Genomic DNA, 25,622 nt, shown 5'->3' with positions numbered 1-25,622 from the left:
AAACTTGCTTAATCCATTCTTGCAGGAAAGTTATGACAAAACTCTTACTCAATGTGAAGAAAGAGGTGAAACCAAGGCCCCGAACCAGATTTTCTTTGAGACTGTTGGTGGCAGAAAGAAAGGTGGGTTCCTGGTTTGGGGACGAGTGCAGACCTCTATTTTGAGAGGTCTTCGATGGGAGGAGGTAGTTCGTCCTCCAGTTGCACTCCTTCCATGTTTTCTTAGTTGTCTGCGAAGTTTGACGAAGAGAGAGCCGAGATGCAAAGAGAACGTGAGCGCATGCAGAAGGTGATAGAAGAGGAACGCATCGCCAGGCAAAAGGAGAGAGAGGAGGATCGCAGGGTGTATGATGAGTACCTGACGCAAATGAGGGCCACTATGGAGACATACAGCCAGATGATGAGCCAGTGTGGTGGTTCATTCCCCTCTCCCGGGCCTCGAGACCCCCCCAGCGATGGTGGTGATGCGTGTGCGACTTAGGATCCTACATTAGCTTGCACTATCTATCTTGTTTATATTTCGGAACGTGAAAACATATAATTTAGTTAAAACCGTTAACTTATGCTTATGTATGTATGAATTTATATTAGTGTATTTATGAATTTATATTTAATGCAAACAGGTCATTAGTGCAGAATTCGGCGCATTAGCGGACAGCTTGAGTATATATTTGATTGGAAAACGAAACAGGTTAACAAATATTCAAATACAATTAGCATTGTATTAAAAAAAAAAGGGAAATTAGCGTCCGTCTATGAAGTTAACGTCCGCTAAAAGTAATTTGAATCATGCAAGAGGTCGAGGAAGTAGCGACCGAATTTTGAAATTAGCGTCCGTATAACCTGACGCAAAATAGCGTCCGCCGCGCACCAGACGCTAACTTGCGTCCGCTAAAGCGGTCGCTAACTAGCGTCCGCCAAACGAAACGGACGCTATTTTGCGTCAGTGTTTTTTGCGGACGTGAACATAGCGAAGGCGGTCGCTAATACTTAGCGTCCGTCAATCGGACGCTAATCCAGCCATTAGCGACCAAGGGTTTTGCATCGGCTCTTTAGCGTCCGTTGGCGGACGCTAAATTATTTACCGTCCGTCCCTGCTTTTTTGCCGTCCGATTTTGTCGGACGCTAGACCCCAACATTCTTGTTGTGCTCCTTGAAGGTGTGAGTTGGTTCACTCCTCTCCTCTACTCGAGCCAAGCATCTCTCTCCAGCTCGAGCGACCTAAGTATGGCTGGAATGGTGCTAGCTGCAGCACCAATAGGTGGACACGAGCACGGCTCTACTCTACTCTTCGAGCACAGGTTGGGTCCTAGAGCCCTCTCTCTCCTGCTAGATATCATGTGTCGAGTATCGTTCAAAACCTCGAGAGACACTCACCTGTGATTGCATGCCTCGGTTTTTTGGTTGCGTGAGGACGATCGCCTTGCCCGAGGAAGACGAGTATAGCGTTCGAAAGGTCACATGAAATTTGGGTTTGCTCGAAGAAGATATGTTTAGTGAGGCAAGCATGAAGACTTTGAGTTGTTTGAAAAATGGCGCCTAAAATGTGCTCATTGAGCAGCTCGATCATACAAGCCCACGTGAAATAATGAATGCATGGGGTAAAAGTCAAAACTCATCTTAGTACTTAGTTGTTAATGTAACAGTCAACCATTCCTCTTCAAATTCGAAGGGCAACGAATTAAATCACAAATACAAATTACAAGCAAATACATGGCAAGTAAACATGGGGCCACCAGCCCGCTTATATGTGGATCTGCGAGGTCGAAAGCTATTTTCGGATCAAATAATCTTCAAAATTCCGCTCAACACACGATTTACATAGGGTCTTTAATCCCATATTGAGCGTGGGGCTAATGTTTGGCCCAAAATATGGCGAGCCCAATAATATGTGACAAGGAGAAAATACCCTCACCGGGAACAAAGCCTCACATATTAGTCCATAGCCTTGCTAGGCCCATAATCGCTTAAGGGACAAAAATACCCTTGTTGGCAATACAAGTGGCAGTTTTCATCTGGAACATCTCTCTATAAATAGGGAATGTATCCCCATAACTCAGGTATCTAATCTCTACCACTTGAGAACTTCTCTCACTACTTTCTCCCTCCACAAAGTTATTTACTGACTTGAGCGTCGGAGGGGCGTTCTCGGGGCACCCCCGGGTAGGTTTCCTTGTTTTGCAGGATTATAGCCGACCAAACGAGGCCTGTTCGAAATGGACAAGGGCACAACTCGAGACGACTCCCCAAAATATCATATTACAAGTTTTTACCCGAAACAGATAATGAATGGACTTGTCTGCTTGTCGCTACTTCCGAATGCTATGGTTATTTTTCTTCAATTTCCATTTTAGTCGGTTGTCCTCAATTTGCTGATGTTGTTGCTTGCCGTAGCCGCCGCTGCTTATTCACTAGGAAACCGGTCCTTTCTCCCTCATCTTACCTTCCATTACATGTATTTCCTTCTTTCATTACTTTTTCTTTCCTCAATCTTCTTTATGTTGAATTTCATAATCTAGATTGTGTTTAATTTCATTGAATTTCACGAATTAGGGTTTCAAGTTTTAGTTTGAAAGATTATAGGACCTGTATTTTTCTCCACCTATTATCGTGAAGAACGGAGTTGTATAATACATTACTAAATATGGTTTGAGGTGAATTTGATTTATTCTTCCTGGTTACTGGTATTTTGTAGGGAAGTTTATGAAATATTTATTTGTAACAAATTGAGACTATGAGTTTCCCCTAAAAAAATTGGGAATTTATGCTCAAAACTTTGGTAGTCCAGCTCAATTGTTGCTGAAATTACAATCAATATACGGAGCTGTATAATACATTACTAAATATGATTTTGACGGGAATGTTTTTATCACATTATTTGCTCAAGTCAAAGATTATAACCTAAAGACCATCATATGGTGCCTCTTCTTACCACACAACCAATTCATTCAAATGAAGACTTTTCTTTTCTAGTATATGAGCTACCATGTTACCAGTTTGCCTAACATATATGAAAGAGATCATAGGACACTAAGCCACTAATATGCAAATATCATGAAGGAGCACACCGAATATGGAGCTTTTGTTTTTTTGTCTTCTAAGAACTTCCCAAAGCACCTGGCTACCAGTTACCAAGCTGAAAATTTTGAAACCAGCTTCCATAGCGATTTGGATTCGACTCCTCGCCATCAAGGCTTCCCCTTCTTCTACTGAACACGCTCCCCTCCAAACATCACACATAGATAGTAGTACATCACCATATTCATCTCGCAAAACTCCCAATACCTACTCTCCCATCGTCTCTAAATGCAGAATCAACATTTCATATTAACATTTATATCGCTTGTTTTCCATTTCTTTGCTATGCTGTGAGTGCTGTCAACTTGTCATAAGAATTGACTCCATCTTCCTTGCAGCTTATCATGTCAAGACGGCCGATTCCCTTGTTGGACTCATACCTGGATAGGGTGTGTGTATTTTGAATAACTTTTATTGCCTTGAATTATGTAAAATAATACTTACTGCTTGGAGATAAAGAAACTTTGGTGGTGACTTTGATTTTATGATGGCTATTATAGTTCTTGTGCATCGATAATATCCGTTCTAATGCTCTCTACAATCGTACTTTTTGTGAAACTTAAGTCTTTGAACCTTCTATGATTCATGTTTTATTGTTGACAAAGACAACTGCATTTTCTAATGTTATTATGAAATACAACTTTATAGTTTCCTATTTTACGTGAAGATTGCACTATGGCCTTATTTTAAGATGGCCTTTGACATGCACATCAGCAGTCTGCGTTATGCAAATGTGAAAACATTGTGGGAAGATGATGTTTGCCCTCATCATGTCATGAGGCATTATGCTGAGTTTATTGCCTCCCTCATTCATCTCAACACTGACTATGGAGATGGCCAAGTTTGCTAATGTTTTATCCTTATACTTCATCTTTGCTCACCTCTGTAACTTGTTGAACTCATTGATTTCTGTTCTGTTGCAGCTAGAGATGAACTTGGAAAAACTCAGAATGGCAGTTGATAATTTGATTATGAAGCTATCTACGCAATTGCTTAAATCAAAATTGCAATGTGTGTTTCGTATAAAGAATTATTGTTCCGGTATGGGACAAATTACAGGGCCTTGAACCGGTAAACCCTTGTATTGAAGCCGGTTTGGATCCTTGCAAAAGAGAATACGTAAACTAGCCTCGAGGGTTGATCCGAGGAACGCCCCTCCGATGCCTAAGTCAGTATTTGGTTAAAGCTGGTAGCTCTCAAGTAGAATGTATTGGGATTCGTGAACGTACCTTATGACTCAGATCAACGGAGTATTTATAGGGACCCGAGTAAGCCCATATCTGTGTTGGGCCCGGTATTTGCGGGAAATATCCCCAAGAATATTCCCTTAGGACGTATTCTTATCTTCTAATGAAAGTATATCTTTTAGGCTCGTAGGCACTGAAGTGATGGGTTGGATCTTATCCAAGCCTTGGACCATAGGCCCGTATAATATTTAACCGTTATTGGACCGGAATGACCGTGTCCTCAGTTCCTTATAAAGTGCTTAAACCACATAGGTTAAATTAAGCCGGTATGGAACTTAGTCAGCCCCCACACAACTAGCCCCCAAGCCGGTATGTCTAATGTAGACATATCCTGCTTAGCAGATTCTAAACCGACATGGGTGATGCTGACTTATTTTTCGACGAAGGAATGCGAAACGTTGGCCAGAGAATTTCAATCGTTGCCGCGGCCTGCGCACCTGTATTTAGAGCTCAGCAGGAGTAACTGCTCCACAACTGGGTGCTACTGAACAACACGTGTCATGATCGGGACGGGAAGACGAAGAGTCACTTAATCTCGACCGCGACTTCTTCTATAAATACCCTTTGAGCGCCTTGCTTCCTTCATTTCTCATTTTATCTCTCTTGCGTTTGCATTCATAACGGACTTTCTCTCTCTCTACTCCCCTTTTGCGCTCTTGACGGTTGTGCGCGACTTCTTCTTCCAGCCTCACGCTATTTGTTGATTCCGGTGTATTTACTCCTCGCATCCCTACTTCCAGGTATTTCATCGAAACTTTTCCCATCTTTCATACCGTCTTATTTATAATGTCTTCCAATTCCGAGAATTCCAATTCGCAAAATATCTCTAAGACTCCTTCCGTCATGACGGAAAGTGACGTGGATTCTGATAGGACCTCCCTTAGATCTGTGGGGGTTAATGATTCACCTATGACTAATTCCATCCATGAACGTAGGATCAATAGTAAAAAGGACTGTAGTGTTTCCGGTAGACTGGATAATGAGCCGGTCATTCGCGCCTCGCCCTTGGGAATAGTAGTAGGACAAGTTGAGGCTTTAGGAGTGAATGTTTATGGACAATATGGGACCATGGTAGGCTTAGCGAAACATTTCCCAGAGCTATTTCCTTCTGGTGAGCCCCCTGTCCGCCGATCTACTTTTGAGATTGGTGAGATATCTAACAGACCGGTACCTAGGGAGATACCTGTTTCCCCTATGCATTCAGACGCCGTGGAGAGCACAGAGAGGTATGTAGCAGAATCAGACGAGGAGTCCACTACCTTAGAGGCTGAGGATGATTCTAACCTGGATGACCCTCCGGAAGTTATTCCTAAGGAGTCAGATGAGGATAGCCTAGCTGAACTGTTTATGCCGTCTAGTGACGAAGGCTATGCCGCTGGTGTTCAATTGGATAGCGGCTAGGCCAATACTTGCCGGAAGAGCAAGTTCCTTATCAAAGTCCCAAAATACTTTGCTTTTCCTGAGGGATACCGACTGGTACTCCCGGCCGAAGGGAGCCGTGTTACGGATTGCCCTTCCGGTCATGTAGTTATTTATGCCCACATGCTTGATTTTGGGATAAGATTCCCCTTGGACACATTTTTTGTTAAAATTTTCAAAGCCTGGAACATATGCCTGGCCCAGCTGACCCCTCTAGGATGGCGAACCTGATGGCTTATGCCTGGGTGGTTCGTTACAAGGGATTTCCTGAAACCCTAAACCTCTTCCGTAAGTTGCATTGGATTAAGGAAGATGGCTCTGCCAAGGGTAAGGGGACCGGGAAGAAGAAAAGATCCCGGGATGATAAACTCGAAGGCCGGGGTGGATGGATGTCCCTGTACACCAAGGCTGGCACGTCGACGGTATATCCCAAACCAAGTTCTCTTAAACTCTGGAGAGGCCGGTTTTTCTGGGTGCATGTACCGGATGACTTTCCTATGAGGCGCCAATGGACGAAGCCTCGTTCCCGGATGGAGCATATAGGGGACAGGGGTCTAACTCGCCGGGAAAGAGAGGCGTATGACTATCTTGCGTCTGACTCCATCCCAGCCTTACGAGACAAGAAGAAGATACCGGTTCCCAAGTACTGGCTTCCTCATGCCAACTATGTATTTACGAACCCGGCACTGTCGGCTTTAGGTTTCTGCCAGTCTGATCCATATGGTGTGTTTATGTTTCCGCTTTGATTTTTTGTCTTTGTTGTTATTTTTTTGGAAATGTACTAACTGTGATTCCTTCCTTGATGCTTCCTATTTTCTGGCCGGGATTTTTTAATCCGCGAAGCTCTTCACGTCGATCGGAAGTACCAGCCACTTAGCAACATGCCTCCCAAGCCTGTTCGTCGATTCGTTCTCATTCAGCTACCAGTTGAGGTGGCCGAGGAGGCCGAGGAGGTCGAGGAGGTCGACGAGGTCGAGGAAATGACCGGAATCCCGGTCCTGAGGAGGACGCCAGGGATTCGTTCCCCTTGGTGCAGCGTCAGGCTGGGCTTTCTTCCCGGAAGAGGAAACCTGAGGCCACGAAAGAGCAGCCGGTGGCGAAGAAGCCGGCTTCTAAGGCCGGTACCAACACCGTGGCCTCTGCCTCTACCCCCCTTCTTACCAACCGAGTGGCCGAGGTGGGCAGCTCTTCCTTGCCCCAAGATCTACAAGCAGCTGACTCTGCCAATGGTGCCTGGGTTGGAGTCTTTTGCCAAGCCCAGGAAGGTGGGCTTACTAGAGTGAACCCGGATGGAGATGCCGGATATTCTGAAGAAGCGCTAGACTCGCTCTCCGGTAAAGAACAGCGAGAAGTTCGCTCCAAACCTGAACGTTTTGGACGACGAATCGCTGCTCCTGGACCGTCCGTTGGAGGGCAAAAACTTGGGATATCGTATTTTTAAAGCTATGCAGCTTAAATATGATATACCGGTGGACGAGGTGTATACGCTTGCTGCGATGCTTGCGCACAACCTGGCCTTGGTAAGCTTTGTATTTTTTCCTTTTCTATACAAGTATGCTGTCAGCTTTTCTTTGCACTGACTTCTCTGTTGATTTGCTTTGTGCAGTCTGCTCAGTCCGGTAAAGAGCTTTCTGACTTTTACAGGTACCTTCAAACTTCATATTTCAAAGAGGTGAAAGATCACAAAGATTTGAAGGTCAAGATGGTTGCCAAGGAATAAGAGCTACTTCTTGCTAATACCAAGAAGAATGACGCGCTTGCAGCTGAGAGCAAGGTAGATGCCACCCTTACCAAGGCTGTGGAGGATCACTCCTTGGTCTTATTTAACAAAGACGAAGAGATCAGGCTTCTCTGGGAGCAGAATTTCGAGGCCAAGGAGAACGAGCGTGAGGCTGTGAAGGAGTACCAGAAGGGGATGAACTTCGTCTCTCGCCTGCTAAACCGGTATAATAGCGGATGGTCTGCTGCCATCAGGTGTGTCAGGCATACCTTTCCGGACTTTGATTGATCCAAGATTGAAGACGCCCATGGGCAGCACGTTCATATACCGGTTGAGGGCAAAGTCTTGGACCCTGGTGTCACCGAGGCCGATATCGCCAACGCGGATCCCCGGGCCGAGTTCGAAGAGGACGAGGAGACCGTCAACGATGCGGCTGATGTTGCCTATACTGCTACCGGTGGTGACAAACCGGAAGAGCAAGTGGTAGTCGTTGACGGCTCTGAGGAAGAGGAGCATGCTCAATAGATTTTTGCTTCCTTCCTTACCCTTCTTGTACGGGGCCACTTTGTGGGTGGTGTGCTTTTTGCAACCATAACGACTTTTTCCTTTCGCAGCCAAACTATCTTTATTGTTCTGTAAATCCGTTATTCCTGTAAATGGTAACTTGCTTTTGTTCTTGCGGTTATGCCGTCTGTGGCTGGCTGCTTAGTTTTAGAGCTGTAACGTTTTTCTTAATTAATGACAAATATATTTTTCCAAGTGTGATGCCATTCTTATTATGTTTTTGTATTATTTATTTGCTTAATCAATTATGCCTCCAACTCATTACCGGTTATTTACTGGACATTCTGATTAACCAATAGCGTTAGATTATTTAATCTGGCAGATCCGCGAAGGTCATTGACCGGTTTGACATCATTGATTAATTCAGCAGATCCACTGAGGTCGTTGACTGATTAATCAATTAATGTTAGATTATTTAATCCGACAGATCCGCGAAGGTCATTGACCGGTTTGACACTATTGATTAATTCAGCAGATCCACTAAGGTCATTGACTAATTAAACAATAATGTTTGTTTGTTTAATCCGGCAGATCCACGAAGGTCATTGACCGGTTTGACACTATTGATTAATTCAGCAAATCGACTAAGGTCATTGACTGATTAATCAATAATGTTTATTTGTTTAATCCGGCAGATCCACGAAGGTCATTGACCGGTTTGACAATATTATTAATTCAGCAGATCCACTAAGGTCATTGACTGATTAATCAATAATGTTTATTTGTTTGGGCAGTATGGAGACTTTGCGTGTTGAAGATGCTCATTTTATTAAAATAAAACGGCTCTTCCCGGCTGTGCCGGTATTATTGCCTACAATAAAACTGATAATTGCTTTCGGCATAAACGCCTAATTATTAACTGCCCGTCTACTATTTATACGTAGTACTCCCTCCATTTCCTAAAGATCTTCCCACTTACTGTTCCTACAGATACCAAGGAAAATCAAGTTGTGTGGGGCATGGTGTGAGTAAAGTAGGAGAGAGAAAGGGGTTAAGATAAATAAACAAATAAAAAGGGGTTAAATTAAGAGAGAGAAAGGGAGTAAAATTGAATTAATAATGTAATGGTGGACCATATGCTAGTGACATGAGAGGGTAAATAGGGAAATTTGTTTTGCCAAATAAGGAATAAAGCAAAAGAGGGAAGATCTTTTGGAAACACCCTTAAACGGAAAGAGGGAAGATCTTTAGGAAACGGAGGGAGTATCTTTTAAGGACACTAGCATTGCAACTGTTTTTTAGTAGCTTGCCCGCCATGTCTTCGAGCCGGTAGGATCCAGGTACTATCTCTTCTTTGACCAAGTAAGGCCCTTCCCAATTAGCCGTAAGCTTCCCGTCCACATGGGCTTTTCCAATTGCGGCCGTTCGCCTGAGGACGAGATCTCCCTTGAAGATAGGACGAATTCGTACTCGTTTGTTGTAGGCCTTGCTTATCCGGTCTTTATCTGCTGCTGACTTAAGCTCTGCTGCTAGTCTAACCTCCGGTAGAATATCCAGGTCCTCCTTGTGTAGCTGTTCATTTAAGCCTGGCTCATAGTTCAAGATTCGCCAATTGGGCAGTCCCACTTCAACCGGCAGTACTGCTTCCGCTCTGAAAGCTAACCTGAATGGAGTTTCTCCGGTGGCCTCCTTTTCCGTAGTCCTATTGGACCATAACACTGTTGGTACCATGTCGGCCCATGCTCCCTTTAGCTCGTCTAGCCTCTTTTTTAGGGCGTTGAGGATCTGTTTGTTAGCAGCTTCAGCCTGGCCATTGCTTTGACGATGGCAAACTAACGAGTAAGCAAACTTGATGCTGTAGGGCCGCAAGAAGTCGAGTATGGGGCCGCAATCAAACTGGACTTCGTGATCCATCACTATCCCCATTGGAATGCCGAACCTGGTGATAAACTTCTTCACCTGATTGGTCGTTATCTTTGCTGTCGTATCTGCCTCAATCCATTTCGTGAAGTAATCAATACCCACGATTAGGAACTTCCTTCCCCCAGATGCCGGTGTGAAAGGTCCTATTATATCCATCCCCCACTGTGCGAAAAGGATTGGATTTAGGATTGGATGCAGGTCGTTAGCCAGTTGGTTTATCACTGGCGCAAACCTTTGACATTTGTTGCACTTTTATACGTAGGTCTGGGAGTCCATCAGCATAGTAGGCCAGTAGAAACCTGCTCTAAGCGCTTTTAGTGCCAACGCTTTCTCGCCGATATGGTTTCCACATATCCCCTCGTGGATTTCTTCGATTACTTTTGTGGCCTCACAAGCCGTGACGCACCTTAGTAGGGGTAGGGAGAACCCCTTCTTGTATAACTGGCCCTGGAAAATGCAGTACCATGCCGAGTCTCTTTTCAGCTTCTGGGCAGCCATCTTTTCCTCCGGGAGCTCTCCCGTTAGCTTGTATGCCTTTATGCCGTCATACCACTCTGGTTCTGAGGTTATTGTATTAACGGTTTCTGTGGCGGTACCTACACTTCGCTCTTTCAAAATCTCCACCATGACACTCCTCTTTTGGTCGCTAATGCTGGAGCTTGTCAGCTTAGACAAGGCGTCTGATGCCATGTTTTATACCCTTGGAACCAGCTTGACCTCGAAACTCTGTAGCTCCGCCGTCATACTTTTGACCCGACTGAGATATTTTTGCATTACCGGTTCCTTGGCCTCATATGTGCCTTCTATCTGGCTTGAAATGAGCTGTGAGTCCGTGATCATCAGAACCTTTTTGGCGCCAGCCGCAATGCTCAAACTTAGTCCGGCCAGGGCTGCTTCGTACTCGGCCTCGTTATTAGAGGCCTTGAAACCAAAACGGATGGCATGTTCAAAGATCTCCCCTTCAGGGGATGTCATCACTACCCCGGCTCCTACTCCACTCTGGGCCGCTGAACCGTCTACTTCTATCTGGTTATTGTCGGCAACTTCATGAAATGCTTTTTTATGGCTTCAAAGGCTTGTCTCTGTTCTTCCCCCCCACTCAAACTTCTTGTTGCTCCTGAGGATTTTGAAGAACGGAAGGGCTTTCTAGCCGATTTGGAGACGGATCTTGTGAGGGCCGCCATTCTCCCTGTCAGCTTCTGAATGTCCCGGATGCTCTTCGGCTCCGGGAGGTCATTGATGGCCCTTATCTTTTCAGGGTTGGCATCGATGCCCCTTTCACTTACCATAAAGCCCAGGAACTTGCCGTATCTGACTCCGAATACGCATTTCTTCGGGTTTAATTTCATCTGATGATGCCGGAGTGTTGCAAAGGTTTCTTTAAGGTCCATCACATGTTCTTTTTCCGTTATGCTTTTAACGATGCTATCGTCCACATATACCTCCACATTTCGGCCTTTTTAGTGCTCAAAGATTTTGTCCACCAGCTTTTGGTAGGTGGCACCGGCATTCTTGAGCCCAACAGGCATGGCTTTGTAGGCATAAATTCCTGCGTCAGTAATGAATGCCACTTTGTTTCTATCGAATTTTAACAAACTTATGTGGTGGTATCCTTAGAAAGCTTCCATGAAGCTTAGCAGGGCGTGGCCGCTAGTGGAGTCCACCAATTGATCAATTCTGGGTAGGGGATAGCAGTCCTTTGGACAAGCCTTGTTGATATCGGTGAAATCCACACACGTACGCCATGACCTGTTGGATTTTTTCACCATCACCACATTTGCCAACCACTCAGGGTAGTGACAAGGCTCTATAAAGTCTGCTGCCAGCAGCTTATCCACTTCCTCCTTGATGGCTGTGTTCTTTTCAGCAGAGAAATTACGTTTCTTCAGCTTAACCGGCCTGACATCTTCATTCACATTCAAACGATGCACCATGAACTCCGGGTCAATGCCCGGCATTTCGTCTGCAGAGAAGGCAAAAAAGTCGGCATGCCCCATTAGCAAAGAGATCAGGTTAACTTTACTTCATCCGCTAGATCGGCCCCAATCTCTACCGTTCTTTCCGGCCTTTCCTCTTCTAAACTTATTTCTTCTGTTTCCCCCTCTGGGCTAGGTCTCGGCTGATCTGCCGGCCTTCCCTCGAAGTTTTCCATGGACAAGTCCTTTTTGGTTTTATTTTCCAGCCTTCTTCTTTTCCTTTCCAATGGCGGGGTATCGGCTGGGCGCTTGTGGTCAGAGTGTTTTAGCGCGGTGAGATAGCAGGCTCTTGCCGATTCTTGATTCCCCCTGATTTTTTCAGGTTTACCGTCATTGGAGGTGTAAACCATGGTAAGATGGTATGTTGAAACGACGGCTTGAGCATCGTGGATCAGCAGTCTTCCGATAATGGCGTTGTACGCCGTTGGGACGTCAACCACGAGAAATTCCACCATGAGGTCCTTGGAACGAGACCCTTCTCCCAACTTTACTGCTAGCTTTACAGTCCCTTCTGGGACAACAGATGCTCCTGTGAAACCGATAACCGGGTAGGAGGCCGGCTTTAAGCATGCTTTATCGAAGCCCATTTTTTCGAATGTCTCCTTATATAGGATGTTAACGGAGCTCCCTCCATCTACCAGCACGCGATGAACCATTGCGTTGGATATCTGCAGAGATACTACCAAAGGGTCGTCATGGGGGTTGATGATCCCTTTAGCGTCCTCTGATGTGAAATCTACGGACGGCATTGATGGGGGTGCCGTCCATTTCATGGTATTGTTATAGTTCACCTGGTGACGAACTTCTTTCAAACTAGCTTTTGCTCTATCGATGCTGCCGCCTCTTGTCTGCCCTCCACTTATGACGTGGATCTCAGTGATCCTGTCCTTTACCGGCCTCCTGCTAGTATTTTCGTCCTCTCTGGGAGGAGTTTTGCGATCGACCCTTGCTTGGTACTGGGTAAAATAACCTCTTCTGATCAGGTCTTCGATCCCGTCCTTAAGGTCCTTGCAGTCATCCGTTTTATGGCCGTAATCATCATGGAATTCACACCACTTAGACTTATCTCGGCCCTTATAATACATTTTCCTGGGTCTTTGCCGCTTATCATCTTTACTGTGCATTTCAAAGATCCGTGCCCGAGATATCGTTAGCGGGGTATAGTTTTGATATTTGTACGGTCGACCCTTAAACCCCTTTTTTACGGAATTGTTTTCCTCTCTTCTTGTGGTATCAGACTTTTTATCCTTCCAGTACTTGTCGTCCCAGCGATCCTTATCCTTATCTTTCTCCTTATCTTTCTCTACTGCTGCTGGCCTTTTGGCATTAGCTGCTTTGTCAAATTCTTCTCCTCATATAAAGTCATTTGCCTTTCCCAAGACCTCCGTTAGGCACGTCATTTTCTTTCTGTCGAGATAACTGCGAAATGGAGTCCCTTCTCTCAACCCCGTCATGAGGGCTAGGACCGCCACCTCTTGCTGCAGTGTAGGAATGGTGACGGCTTCCGCATTGAAACGCCCCACATAGTCCCTCAAACTCTCTTTCTCACCTTGTTTGATAGACATCAACTTGCCGGTTGTTTTCTCGCGTCGCTTATTGCTTACGAAGTGTGTTACAAACATAGATGTGAGTTGACGGAAGTCGAAGACGGTTGCCGGTGGAATGCTCTTGAACCATGTTTGTCCTAGTCCAACCAAGGTAGAGGGAAACACCTTACACCATACCGAGTCGGTATCGGTGTACAGCAGCATATGTCCTTCATAGGCCGATATATGATCCTCCGGATCAGTCTTGCCGTCATATTTGCATGTCGGCATTTTAAGCTTCTCCATGGGCTCTTGCAGAATTGCGGTAGAAAATGGTGAAGTCCGCAATGATACCGGTGCTCTGCGCCGGTATTCACTCCCCTTCCTTGGCTGGGAGGAATGCTGTTGGACTTTTGTATCCTGCGCCTCCTCCTCCTCTTCATCTTCATCCCCCATATGCTCCGTGGGGGTTTTGGAGTTGGCCACCTGATCCTGATCATGCCGGTCTCGCTCTCCCTGGCGGCCCATCCACAATGAGCGGAGCTTTCTCACTAGGCTGTGGGCTCTACTCAGAGGTCGCTTAGCCGGGGGACCGGTCGGTGGGGTGCCGCTAGCCATTGCTTGGAATACTTCCGCTGCACTCTTAAGCTTCTCTGGGGTGAACATGTTTTGCAGGGTATGGAAGATGTCTTCCTGGGGAGTCTCTGGAGTTTTTCTACCTTAGTCAGTGGGTGGACGACTTTACTTGGTAATCGGCAGTGGGGTTGAGAACCCTGGGGGAGCTTTCTCAACAGGAACATTGTTTTCATCAGTTTCCGGCATCCCAAATTGCTGCTTAGGATCCATGAGGGTTTTGTTTGCAACGAATGGCTTAGACTACAAGGTATTGTTCGCCCCTCCTTCTAGCGCCAATTGTTCCGGTATGGGACAAATTACAGGGTCTTGAACCGATAAAACCTTGTATTGAAGCCGGTTTGGATCCCTGCAAAAGAGGATACGTAAACTAGCCTCGGGGGTTGATCCGAGGAACGCCCCTCCGATGCCTAAGTCAGTATTTGGTTAAAGCCGGTAGCTCTCAAGTAGAATGTATTGGGATTTGTTAACGTATCTTATGACTTAGATCAACGGAGTATATATAGGGACCCGAGTAAGCCCATATCTGGGTTGGGCCCGGTATTTGCGGGAAATATCCCCAAGAATATTCCCTTAGGACATATTCTTATCTGCTACTGAAAGTATATCTTTTAGGCCCGTAGGCACTGAAGTGATGGGTTGGATCTTGTCCAAGCCTTGGACCATAGGCCTGTATAATATTTAACCGTTATTGGACCGGTATGACCGTGTCCTCAGTTCCTTATAAAGTGCTTAAACCACATAGGTTAAATTAAGCCGGTATGGAACTTAGTCAGCCCCCATACAATAATGATATGACGATTGTTGTCTTGAAGGTGAGAGATTGTATTGGTTACAAGACTACATGCTGCAACTGATACTTTCATTTTATAATTCACACTATTTGTCTAATTTCATGAAGTGGGAACTGATGGTGGTAAGATTCAGATGAATATTGAGGAAGCCCCGAAGAGCCAAACAACTATATTTGTGGCAAGTTACCAGCATAAAGTTTTCTATGAAATTATTTCTGGTGTCGTAAGTAGTCATGAAATAACTTGTCACTAATTAGTCCACTAAACCCATGATATCCATAACTTAATTAATTAGTTTTTATTTAACTTTACTTGAGAATTAAATAACCACTAACCCACTACTTAACTTTATAGGAGAAGTAGTAAAGTATAATGTGATTTATAAAACTTGAAGCCTAATTAAACTAATTAAAATAAATTAAGGCTTTAATAAAATAATCAAGCCCATTACTCCATAAACAGTAAATGTGTAGCAGTAAGCTTAAACGTGATATTAGTTTGCTTGGGGAGTAATTAAACCATATAAATTAACTAATACTTGGGAAATAATCAGCAAGCGCACTAAACCCACCAAAACAAATAAAACGTTTAACAGTAAACATTACGTGGTTAGTGGTTGCTTGGAGAACAATTAAACCATTTTTAAATAAATGATTTAAGAAAAAATATATTTTTTAAATATTTAAATAAAAACTGCAAAATCAGATTTTATTGAAAAAGGAAATCTTTTGATTTACTTAGAATAAAAAGATAAGATTTTAAAATAAGATATTATCCTTTTCAAAACAGAAATCATTTTAAAATCTTTTCCTAACAAACTCTTAACTAATCCCTAAATTAGTGGATCTAGTCAAACTAAGCTAGGACTCCTAAACAAATTAGTTAAGCGCTTCATATATGTTAGGCGCACAACATAGGATGTTTTAGGTCTGTTCTCAAACCTGTACCAACGTCTGTTCCCAGCATAGGAACATAACTTAATTCCCAATTCTCAAACTTTGGAAACATTGCTTAACATTTAACTCAAGTTCCTATGTGTTTGTGTATGTTTCTATATTACCACAGCATGTATATTTCCTAACAAACTCTTAACTAATCCCTAAAGGAACTCGTAGACTTAATTAATAGAAACCGACACAACCTTTTTACCATTTAGACTCATTAAACCTAGGAACTTAACTAGAGACTCTAAACCTTCATTCCAACTTTATAACTCAAGTTTCCTTACCTTTCCGGATCTTGTTCCCTTTTTACATTTAGGAACTTAAATACAAACTCATGCATTCGAAGCTTCCTTCATGTTAGGATAGTTGTTCCTTTGAATATCTTCACTTCAATCTTCATGTCAAGCCTCTTCACTTCAACCTTGATTATAGTATTCTATTTATCCATAGGAACAATGCACCTGACACACCTTTCATAACAAGCATTCTCAATGCTATAGGCACAACCATTTACAATGATTCTTGCACACATAAAACTCATAAACATTGTTAGTTAAATTACTTTAGTTTGTCATCATCAAAACCATATTGGGTCAACGATGACTCTTAGGGTGGGTTCTTCAATCTCAATGGAGAACATAACCTCATTTCCGTAGACTAACATGAAAGGTGTCTTGCCTTTGGAATTCTTAGTTGTGGTTCTAATTGACCTTAGAACCAGTTGTAGTTCTTCAACCCATAATCCCTTAGCATTTTCCAACTTCCTTTTGATGCCATTTGACAAGATCTTGTTTAAGGACTCTACTTGCCTATTACCTTGGGGTGGGCTACTGCAACAAAATGAGCCTTGATTTATCATTCTGACAGCCAATCTTTCAGCTTTGGCATTTCAAACTGCGGACCATTGTCGAAGAATTTATTATGGCATGCCAAACCGAGTTATGATGTTCTTCCAAATAAAATCATTGACATCATTGGTAGTTATGCCTCGTATTGCCTCCGCTTCCACCCACTTAGTAAAATAATCAACAACTATAATCACAAACTACTTTTGTCCAGCGTCCATATGAAAGGGTCCCAATATATTCATGCCCCACTTAGCAAAAAGTAGAGAGAACGAAATGGGAGTTAGGTAATTGGACGACTTCTAGTGCAAGTTTTCATGCTTCTGACAACTATTATATTTTTTAGCATAAGCAATCTCCAATGTGGTCTTTTCTTGCTGACTTTTCAGTATCATATCATCTATGTGCGCCTCCATATTCCTACCCAATTACGGCTGAAAAACTGTATTGATCAGTCTTTAGAAGGAGGCCGACACATTTCTGAGTCCAAAACGCATCATCAGCCAACTATACAATCATTTCTCTATAATGAAAGATGTTTTGTCCTGGTCGTCTAGCCACGTAGGAATTCGATGGAAATCGGGATAGGTGTTCATGAAGCTCTACAAAGCATGGCCGGCTATCGATTCAACCAACCGATCAAATTTAGGCAAAGGAAAATTGTCCTTAGGATAGGCCTTGTTGAGATTAGTGTAATCCACACACATCCTCCATGTGTCATTGTGATTTAGCACCATGACCACCTTAGCTATCCAATTTGGATAATAAGTTTCTTTGATGAAACGGGCCTTTAACAACCACGAGTAGAAAAAAAACGCAAGGGTTGCGGTCAAAATATAGTCCTAAGCGCTGTGTTTTTAGACAACGACACTTCAGCAAAAAAGAAGCACCGCAGTTTTAGACTACAACCCTTCACAACGAAGGGCTGCTGTTTATATTCAACACACATCCTTTCATTTTGAAAAGGGTTCCAGTTTGGGCATAGACCGCAACCCTTTAGATATAGAAGGGTTGCGATCTATCCCAAAAACTGCATCCCTTTTCACAACAAACTTTTTTTAAAAAAAAACTGCCAACAACCCAGCACCCCCCACACCCCTGCTGCCAGTCTGTGCACCCCCTGCCAACCCCCTGCTGCCATCTCCTACACCCCTTGCGGGCAGCATCACCCCCTTCCCAACCCAAGACCCCAGCCTTGCACCCATCGTGGCACCCCCCATCCTAACACCTCCCGTCCAAAAAAAAAACAGAAATGCAATATATATATATCACAAGGACTCCAACGTAATTAACTTTAAATATATTTTAATAATGTATAAAGTGTACATAGATTTAATAAAATACCAACATATTAATTAGCTAAAAACTATATAACAAAGATAAATAGATCTAGCTACAAAATCCTCCCTAAATGTATCATAAGCAATCGTCACAAAGGTAAGTCGCCAACTAATCCCGAACTTCATTTGATTTCTCCATGGTAAAGGCCTTCAAACTTGGTGTGTTATTCATATAATCCTTGCAAAACAACCAAGAAATAAAACACATAATATAAGAATTCAATCATTTACTGTAGTTAATTGTTCTAAAAACTACATATACCTTTTCGAAATTCAACCAACAATAAATTTAATGTTAAAAATCTACACACCAGTTCTATACCTTATATAGTCATATTCAGAAGAAAAAAATTGAGTTAAATGAATCAATTTAATAATTGGACTCGGCCTAAAATGACCGTTTTTTTCCGAAATTCAACCAACAACAAGTACAAGCCTAAAAACCTACCCACTAGTTTTTTTTTGGCAATTATATTCAAAGTTATTATTGATAATAAAAAAAAAAGGATATAACCTAAGCAATCAACAATGGTCTAAACTTAGTAAGCTAGACTCCCCCACCTTCTAAGAACGGTTTGGAGCTACCCCACACCCATTTAGACCAACTACTAGCAGCAAGGAGCCAGTAAATAACAGACGTAAACTATAAGGAGTTGTCTTGGCTCCTCAGTACATCTACAGGCCACTTTAAACATAATTTGCTTACAACTTTGAACATAATCTAAGTGAAGCCCTCCAAACACAGCTTGATTTGTCTGGTGCTAGATATGGTAGATTTCTTGAGCAAAGAACATCAATAACAGTTTGTTTTGAGGCATTTTACTATGGCTTTTAGCAGCAATGACTTTGATTTCATCCTCCAAGCTTCTACGTTGATTAGCAATCCCAAGTCGTTGGAGACACATAGCCCAAATTCTCTGAGACTCATGACATTCAAAGAATAAGTGTGGGGTAGTTTCACTAGCTCCTGAACACAACACATTGTTGATGTTATCAAGGATCCCCCAATCATATTACCTGCTTTTAGTAGGTAGTCTATTATGCACAACCAGGTAATGAAAAGAGCCTTAGGACTAGCTCTATTAATAAAAATGATTCTCCTTCAAGGAATTATAGTCTGACCTTATATTGTCATATTCAAAAATAATTTGGAGTTAAATGACTAATAATCTAATAATTGGACGCGAAAAGGCGAAAAACGGCCTGTAATGACCTTTTCAGTCCCGAAATTCAACGAACAACAAAAGGAAGCCTAAAAATCAAGCCACTAGTTATATTATACTTGAATTGTCATATTCAAAAAAAATTGGAGTTAAATAACTCAAAATCTAATAATTGGATGTGAAAAGGCGAAAATAGGCCTAAAATAACCTTTTCGTTCCCGAAATTCAACCAACAATAAATGCAAGCCTAAAACTCTACCCACTAGTTATATTATAACTTACACCTTATATTTGCAGCCCTTAAGGTGTGTAGACTTCATGTCATCTATACAAATTGGGCACGGTTTTTCCCCTCTAGTCTTATACCCAGATAAGTTCCCATAAGTTGCATCATCGTCATAGTACAGAAAAATATGGCACGTAGAGTGAACATCTCATTAGCATACGTATCAAATACTAACACTCCTTTGTTGCACATCTTGTGTAAATCTTCAACAAGCCGTTGGATGTATACAACTAAGTCATTTCCAGGTTGTTTCGGCCCCGATATAAGAAGCAACAATATGATGTACTTGCGTTTCATACACAACTAAGGAGACAAGTTATAAACCACTAAAAGTACTGGCCATGTACTATGCTGAGAACTAAAACAACTGGTTAGTAATTTCATAATACCTACCGCCTAAAGGACGGTAAAAAATTACCTACTGCCTCCTTAACATTACCGACCGTTTTGCCATCCGTAGGTAATTATTTACTACTTTGCAGTTGGTAAAAGTGGTTGGTAACCACCTAAAACCCATTTGTTGGTGTTTACCTACCGTATATGTGGTCGTCAGTAATCTAAAGATAACGGTAGGTAATTACCAACCGTTTTATAAATTTTTACCTACTACTTCTGTTACGTTGAACGACGTATTTAAATGTGTAAGCCTACCGTTATGCGGTCGGTAATTTGCTATTGTTTTCTAAAAACTATAATTATGTTACCACAATATAAATTAATTTTTCATTCCATAACAAAATAATAGGTTTGTTACAACCTATATTAAACATCATATTCTCCACGATATAGATCTAATAGCAATTCTAACAACCTAAATTAAACATCATTTTTCGCAAAATATATAATATACTAATAAATTAGTCCCATAAAAGTTCTCCAAAAGGCTATAAGTCTAAGTACTACAAGGAAATTCCGATCCATCACCAAAAGGATCATGTGGGTCACGTGGTTGGCTGAAAGGGTAAGTACCTCCACACTGAATCATCATTTGAGAATACTCTTCCATTGTCGTCCTCATCTCCTCCATATATTTTTTTGCCTCTTCCCTTTCCTTTTCCGTTTGGAGACGCTGTGTCTCCCACTCATTTTTTTGCCTTTGAAATTCAGCTTGTTTATTAGCTATTTGTTGCTGATATTGCTCCACGGTAGTTGAAAGCTGAGAAAGCAAAGAAGGCGTGTAGACACTAGAAGAGCTACTAGTACGGGTTGATGATTTTTTGTAACGGAGATCACCACTTGTACCTAAGCCTGGAATCAATCCTTTTTTCCTACCACCCACTGTCTCAAAATACACTTCATCAGGATCTTTGTTGACTCCCTTCTCTCGATACTCATCCATTTTCTTATTATAATCATCCTACATCAAATAGACAAGCTTAATATACATACATAATATTTCCAGGAAAAAATAGACAGTGTTTTGCTTAAATTTAGACTACAAAAAAATAAATAAGTATATGCCTGCAAACCTGCAAGATAATCTATATTCCATCTAACAATTTAGACTGATAACTAATCAACATCAATCCCATAATTTTCATAAACTATATAAGTTCAACAACACTATAACTGAAAACTAAAAAACAAAATCTTCATATTTCTTACATAATGAAAACAAGTAAATTGTAAACCACTTTAAACAACGGCCAGTATGAAAATAATGAAAGCTTTAATGCTTAAATACTTGCGTTTCTAGAAAAAAAATTAGGCAAAGTTTTTGTTGTATTTTGGAACAAATAAAATAATTTCATGCCTACAAACATGTAAAGTAAAAAAAGATACTATATTTCATCTAACAATCTCTCCAATAATCCAACCAACCATTCATCCAACCAATCATCCAAAGAACCATCCAAACTATCTAAATATTATATTTCATCGAACCACCTATAAAAAAAATATTATATTTCATCTAACCAACAATCTAAGTGTATTTATAATTTGTTATTTAATTAAAATTAGTTTACTAACCATGATTTGTTTTGATTTCGAACCAATAAGTTGGTTGCCTTGGCTTGGTTGGCGATCCTTTGAATGTGTCTCCAAGTAAATGTCAGCAGCTTTTGGCAAGACTCCTCCATTTTTTGAAGCCTAGTTAAAAAATTAATCAATTTTATTATTATTTTATAAGTATGAAATATTCAACTTATGAATGGTTACTAAAATCAATATACTCACCATCCTTCTTGCATACTCGGCCATAAAAATTGAACCTTGACAATGTCTAGGTTTCACAACACCTTGCATTGATTCTCCTTTCTTGTTCTTTTTCGCTAGTTCTGATTTTTTCTTAAACTCATCATCTTTTGTTTTTTGCATAAGTTGGTGTACTTCCTCTGGCATCCATATTGGTCTTACACCTTTTTTCTTCGATGTCACCCAATGGTGCAAGTCTTGAAGTCTTTTAGCTACTTTGCTTGAAAACCTTCTCTTACTTGCGAATTCAACTCCGAACGCCAAGAGTATTTACATTGTATCATGCAAAGATTAGAACTGACTAAATATTTATAGTCTTATATGTGATAGAATAAAATTAAGTTAAAGTATTAACCTTGAAAAGATGAAAGCAATGATCTTTTGTTGATTTACTTGTTTCTGTCCAAATTCAGCTTGGCTCAAGGTAGTACTCTTTGAAACATTCCGTAATAGATCGAGTGACTTTATTATCGTCAAACCTTAGAAAGAAAAAAAAAACAATTAGAATACAACTCAAAATTTGTAAAATAATCACAACACTTTGAAATATGTATGTATGTATGCATGCATCAGATTAGATTTTTTTAACGAACATAGTGCTTTTCACGTACATCCCTATCGATTTCGTATTGCCGATGTTGTGGTCCAAGAACCCCTTTAAATGCTATACTTGCTAATTAAGAAAGAAAAAGTAATATAATTAGATTTATCTTCAACATTACCTGGATTAAAGTAGACTTCAGCATGCAAATTTTCCAAGAATTTGCTAAAGGCATAAAAGTGGTATCAATACTTTACATCTTCAACTAACGGCAACAATGGAGGGGTAAATTTTGAGGGGGAAATTCATAAAATTATAAAAAGGCAGAAAGAGTCAGAAAGAGAGAGGATGAAATCAGGACGACAAGAGATTAAGAATTGAAAGTGTTATGTAGTGTAAAACTAGCAATTTATATCACAACTCCCAAAGATAGGTTCTTAGAACTGGAGACTTGTGCAACAATGATTGGTCCAAATCCCGAAGCAAACTCCTGACCAGCAACCTGCACAAAAGGGACCCACCCTGGAGGTTTGGGTGGTATTTCCCCCTCCGAAGCTTAAGTCAGATGTCAGGGATGTAAAGGAACTTTTAGAGAGAGAAAGTAGAGAGAGAGAGAGAAGAATTTATGACAGAGTAACAGTACTATGCCTGAAAAACGTACCTTTCACCCTGAAATCAAGGACTATTTATACTGTTTGAAATGACTGCTGTGCCTTGATGTCACCCTAATTTGGGAGCATCTGATTGGCTAATCAAAGTTTTGGGACACGTGGCAGCTGTTAACTGGTCAGTACACCTCACTTTCATATAAAGGTGTAAATCAGACTTACTGGGCCTAAGTACAGTTTTTGGGGCCAGAAGAAGGTCTTTTTAGTACGTTTTCAGAGAAACGTACTTTTAGGCCTGTCACCTTCAGGCCCTTTTGTACTTTTATTCCCCTGCATATATGCCACATGTAGGGCTCAGATGAGGCCACGTGTCAGTACCAGAGCCGTTGATTTTTTAGGCTACAACATTTGCCCCTTAAAAGAGGGAGTTATTATCTTTTGGGCGCCAAGACGGTTAATCTTCCTCTTTTAACCGACCTGGAACTGCTCTTCTCTTTTTCAAAAAAGAGGCGCCATTTTGCCGGTCTCCACAGGTCAACTCCTATGAACAACGGTTACTTTTACCGGATGAGGGGGTCATTTTCACCCCTCTATAAATATGTGCCTTAGTCGCTCCTGGAATCATTTTAACTTTGCTGAGAAATTTTCTAGAGAGAGAGACTCTGCAAATTTTTACTGAACTTTTTAGAGAGAAGAACAACTCCCGTCCAAGCTCTTGCAATTGTTGTTTTGCTCGTCCGAGTTTCAAGTCATCTTCAACATTCGTCCGAACTTTCTTCTACAGGTATATTCTCAACTCTTTTCCTTGATTGCACACATATTTTAAGAAAATGGATTCGTCCTCTTCCTCGAACAATTCGGCCGCTCAAGGGTTGGTGCTAACCCTAGAACAGAGGGCCTAACTTCCTCGGCATCTTCTAGAGTTGGTCCTATCTTGGCCGGGCATGCATTCTTTATCTTTAGCCATGGACGGCAAAGTCAGACGACCCAGTCTTTACCTGTGCAGGGTAATCTGGCGCGCGTCAAGCAAACGGCTCGCATCAGAAGAGGGGTAACCATGCCGGCCTCTAGCTCTGAAAGGGAGGAATCCACTGGGCGAATTCCGGCCGAAGGAGAACGAGAGACCCAAAGCGCTCGTCCTGCCTACCAAACTCCTTCTCCTGAACATGCCGAGGAGGAACCAGAAATCAGGGGCTCCCCAGAGGTAGCCCGTCCATACATAGGACGATCTCAGATGAGCCGAGGACGGCTAGCTCTTCTGACCCTGCTAGTGGCTCAGAGGAGCCATCAACCACTTCGTCTGAAATAAGACGGCGGCTAGGTCCCCTTTCTGACCCTAGGTTCATCCTGGCCGATATAATGGCTGGGACGATTAGGCTCGGACCTTAGACCTTTTTCAGTGGTTATGCCCATGCCTGGCTACCACTTTGTCCTTCCCGGCCGAGAGGACACTATTTTCAGTGCTCCTCCGGCCATTTTGCAGTTTATCGGCTGGCATTAGATGCCGGCCTGCGCTTTCCCCTTCACCCTTTCATCAGCCAACTTCTTCAGTATTACGGCATAGGACATAATCAGCTTGCCCCTAACTCTTGGCAAAACATCCTTACCTTTCTGGCCGTCTGCAACTTAAAGGGAAAGGACCCTTCTCTGGCCGCTTTCACCCATATTCACTACGTTGCCAAGGTCCCTAGGACCATTGAAGGAAGCTGGCTGAGCGTGTGCAACCGTCAAGGATTCTTGACGTCTTGGGATAAGACTTCCAAGATGCACTCATGGAAGGGCGAGTTCCTCTTTGTCCAGGCGCCCAATAAAGCGGTGGCAAACCGTCTTCGGTATTTTAGCCGGACAACCACAAATACTGGACGGATGGCCTCATACCTGGAACTGGAGAGTAACTCTGCCGAAGAGATGGTGGAGTACTTCCGGGTTTCGGAGTATACTATGGAAGATGTTTCTTTCAAGGGTCCGTCCAATTGGATTCCTTTTAAGGAAATGTTTTACCATGACAACTTCCTAGTCGCTGCCGGCTTACGGCAGGACGAGGACAGAGGTATATCAACTAAGAATCTTCCAAGTAAAAATTTCTAGACTTGCTTATCATTCATCCAACACTTGTTTATTCCCTTTTGCAGATTCAGCCAGGAGCAAACTAAGGAAGTCTTGGATTGGAGACATGAGCTCGTCCAGATTTGCGGATACTCTATGGAAGGAGTACAGTAAGTCAGGTGCCGAAAAGAGGGCCGACACTCTGGTAAGCTATTGTATATGTATACATATTTTTTTTTTTTTTTTTTTTTTTTTTTTTTTTTTTTCTTGGACGACTTGTCTACCCATGGGGCAATTCGTCCAGAGAAACACAGGACGGGCTAACTTCTCAAGAAGCAACTCGTCTAGATTGATTTCTTGACGGCTTGCCTCTTAGGGGAAAGTCCGTCTGGAGTAGCATAGGACGAGTTACTCATCTGAATAGCAACCCGTCCTGGTTGATATCTTGACGGTTTGCCTCTTCGGGGGCAATCCGTCTAGAATAGCTTTGGACGAGTTACTCATTTGAGGAGTAATTCGTCCTGGTTGACACCTGGACGGTTTGCCTCTTCGAGGGGCAGTCCGTCTAGAATAATGTTGGACGAGTTGCTTATTTGTGGAGCAATTCGTCCTGGTTGATATCTTGACGTGCATTCTAATCTTTTCCTTTTTCAGAAAAATGCCCCAACTTCTAAAGCTTTGGCCGAGAAACCCGCAAAGAAACGGCCGGCCGGCACCAGTGAGGCTCCTCCCTCAAAAAAGGCCAAGGGCTTTACTGCTAAGAAGAGGAAGACCACACGACCGGTTCCCAAGGTCGTATCGAGCTACCGGCCAAGGAGGAGGCCAAAGAAGAGC

The 25,622-nt window shown here is 42.4% G+C and overlaps 3 protein-coding genes and 1 long non-coding RNA gene across 5 annotated transcripts; 1 reads left to right on the top strand and 3 right to left on the bottom strand.

Moving 5' to 3' along the window:
- Positions 1–10,142: 10,142 nt before the first annotated feature.
- Positions 10,143–10,580, bottom strand: LOC125494754 (uncharacterized). The gene has a single exon (XM_048638538.1). The coding sequence runs from the start codon at positions 10,578–10,580 to the stop codon at positions 10,143–10,145; it is 438 nt and encodes a 145-aa protein (XP_048494495.1).
- A 1,318-nt stretch (positions 10,581–11,898) lies between these two features.
- LOC104887185 (uncharacterized) lies at positions 11,899–14,058 on the bottom strand. Its single transcript, XM_010671782.2, has 2 exons — positions 13,287–14,058; positions 11,899–13,196 (listed from the first exon to the last, which is right to left on the bottom strand). The coding sequence occupies exons 1-2, from the start codon at positions 14,056–14,058 to the stop codon at positions 11,899–11,901; spliced, it is 2,070 nt and encodes a 689-aa protein (XP_010670084.2).
- Positions 14,059–20,108: 6,050 nt separating this feature from the next.
- LOC125494934 (uncharacterized) lies at positions 20,109–22,344 on the bottom strand. Of its 2 annotated transcripts, XM_048638838.2 has the most exons (5): positions 22,316–22,334; positions 21,949–22,072; positions 21,576–21,844; positions 21,369–21,488; positions 20,109–20,754 (listed from the first exon to the last, which is right to left on the bottom strand). In XM_048638838.2, the coding sequence occupies exons 3-5, from the start codon at positions 21,738–21,740 to the stop codon at positions 20,290–20,292; spliced, it is 750 nt and encodes a 249-aa protein (XP_048494795.1). In that variant the 5' UTR covers positions 21,741–21,844; positions 21,949–22,072; positions 22,316–22,334; the 3' UTR covers positions 20,109–20,289. The 2 variants fall into 2 exon arrangements, with proteins under 2 accessions (XP_048494795.1, XP_048494794.1); XM_048638837.2 differs by having other exon boundaries at positions 21,576–22,072; positions 22,316–22,344.
- A 1,872-nt stretch (positions 22,345–24,216) lies between these two features.
- On the top strand, positions 24,217–24,993 carry LOC125494932 (uncharacterized). Its single transcript, XR_007271097.2, has 2 exons — positions 24,217–24,792; positions 24,875–24,993. It is a non-coding gene; the product is annotated as an uncharacterized LOC125494932 (long non-coding RNA).
- The last annotated feature ends 629 nt before the right edge of the window (positions 24,994–25,622 follow it).

The sequence above is a fragment of the Beta vulgaris genome, chromosome 2 (genome assembly GCF_026745355.1).
Source record: "Beta vulgaris subsp. vulgaris cultivar EL10 chromosome 2, EL10.2, whole genome shotgun sequence".
In the NCBI taxonomy this organism is placed as follows: Eukaryota; Viridiplantae; Streptophyta; class Magnoliopsida; order Caryophyllales; family Amaranthaceae; genus Beta; species Beta vulgaris.
Note: the sequence above shows the minus strand (reverse complement) of the source record. Positions and strands in the feature narration are given on the sequence as shown.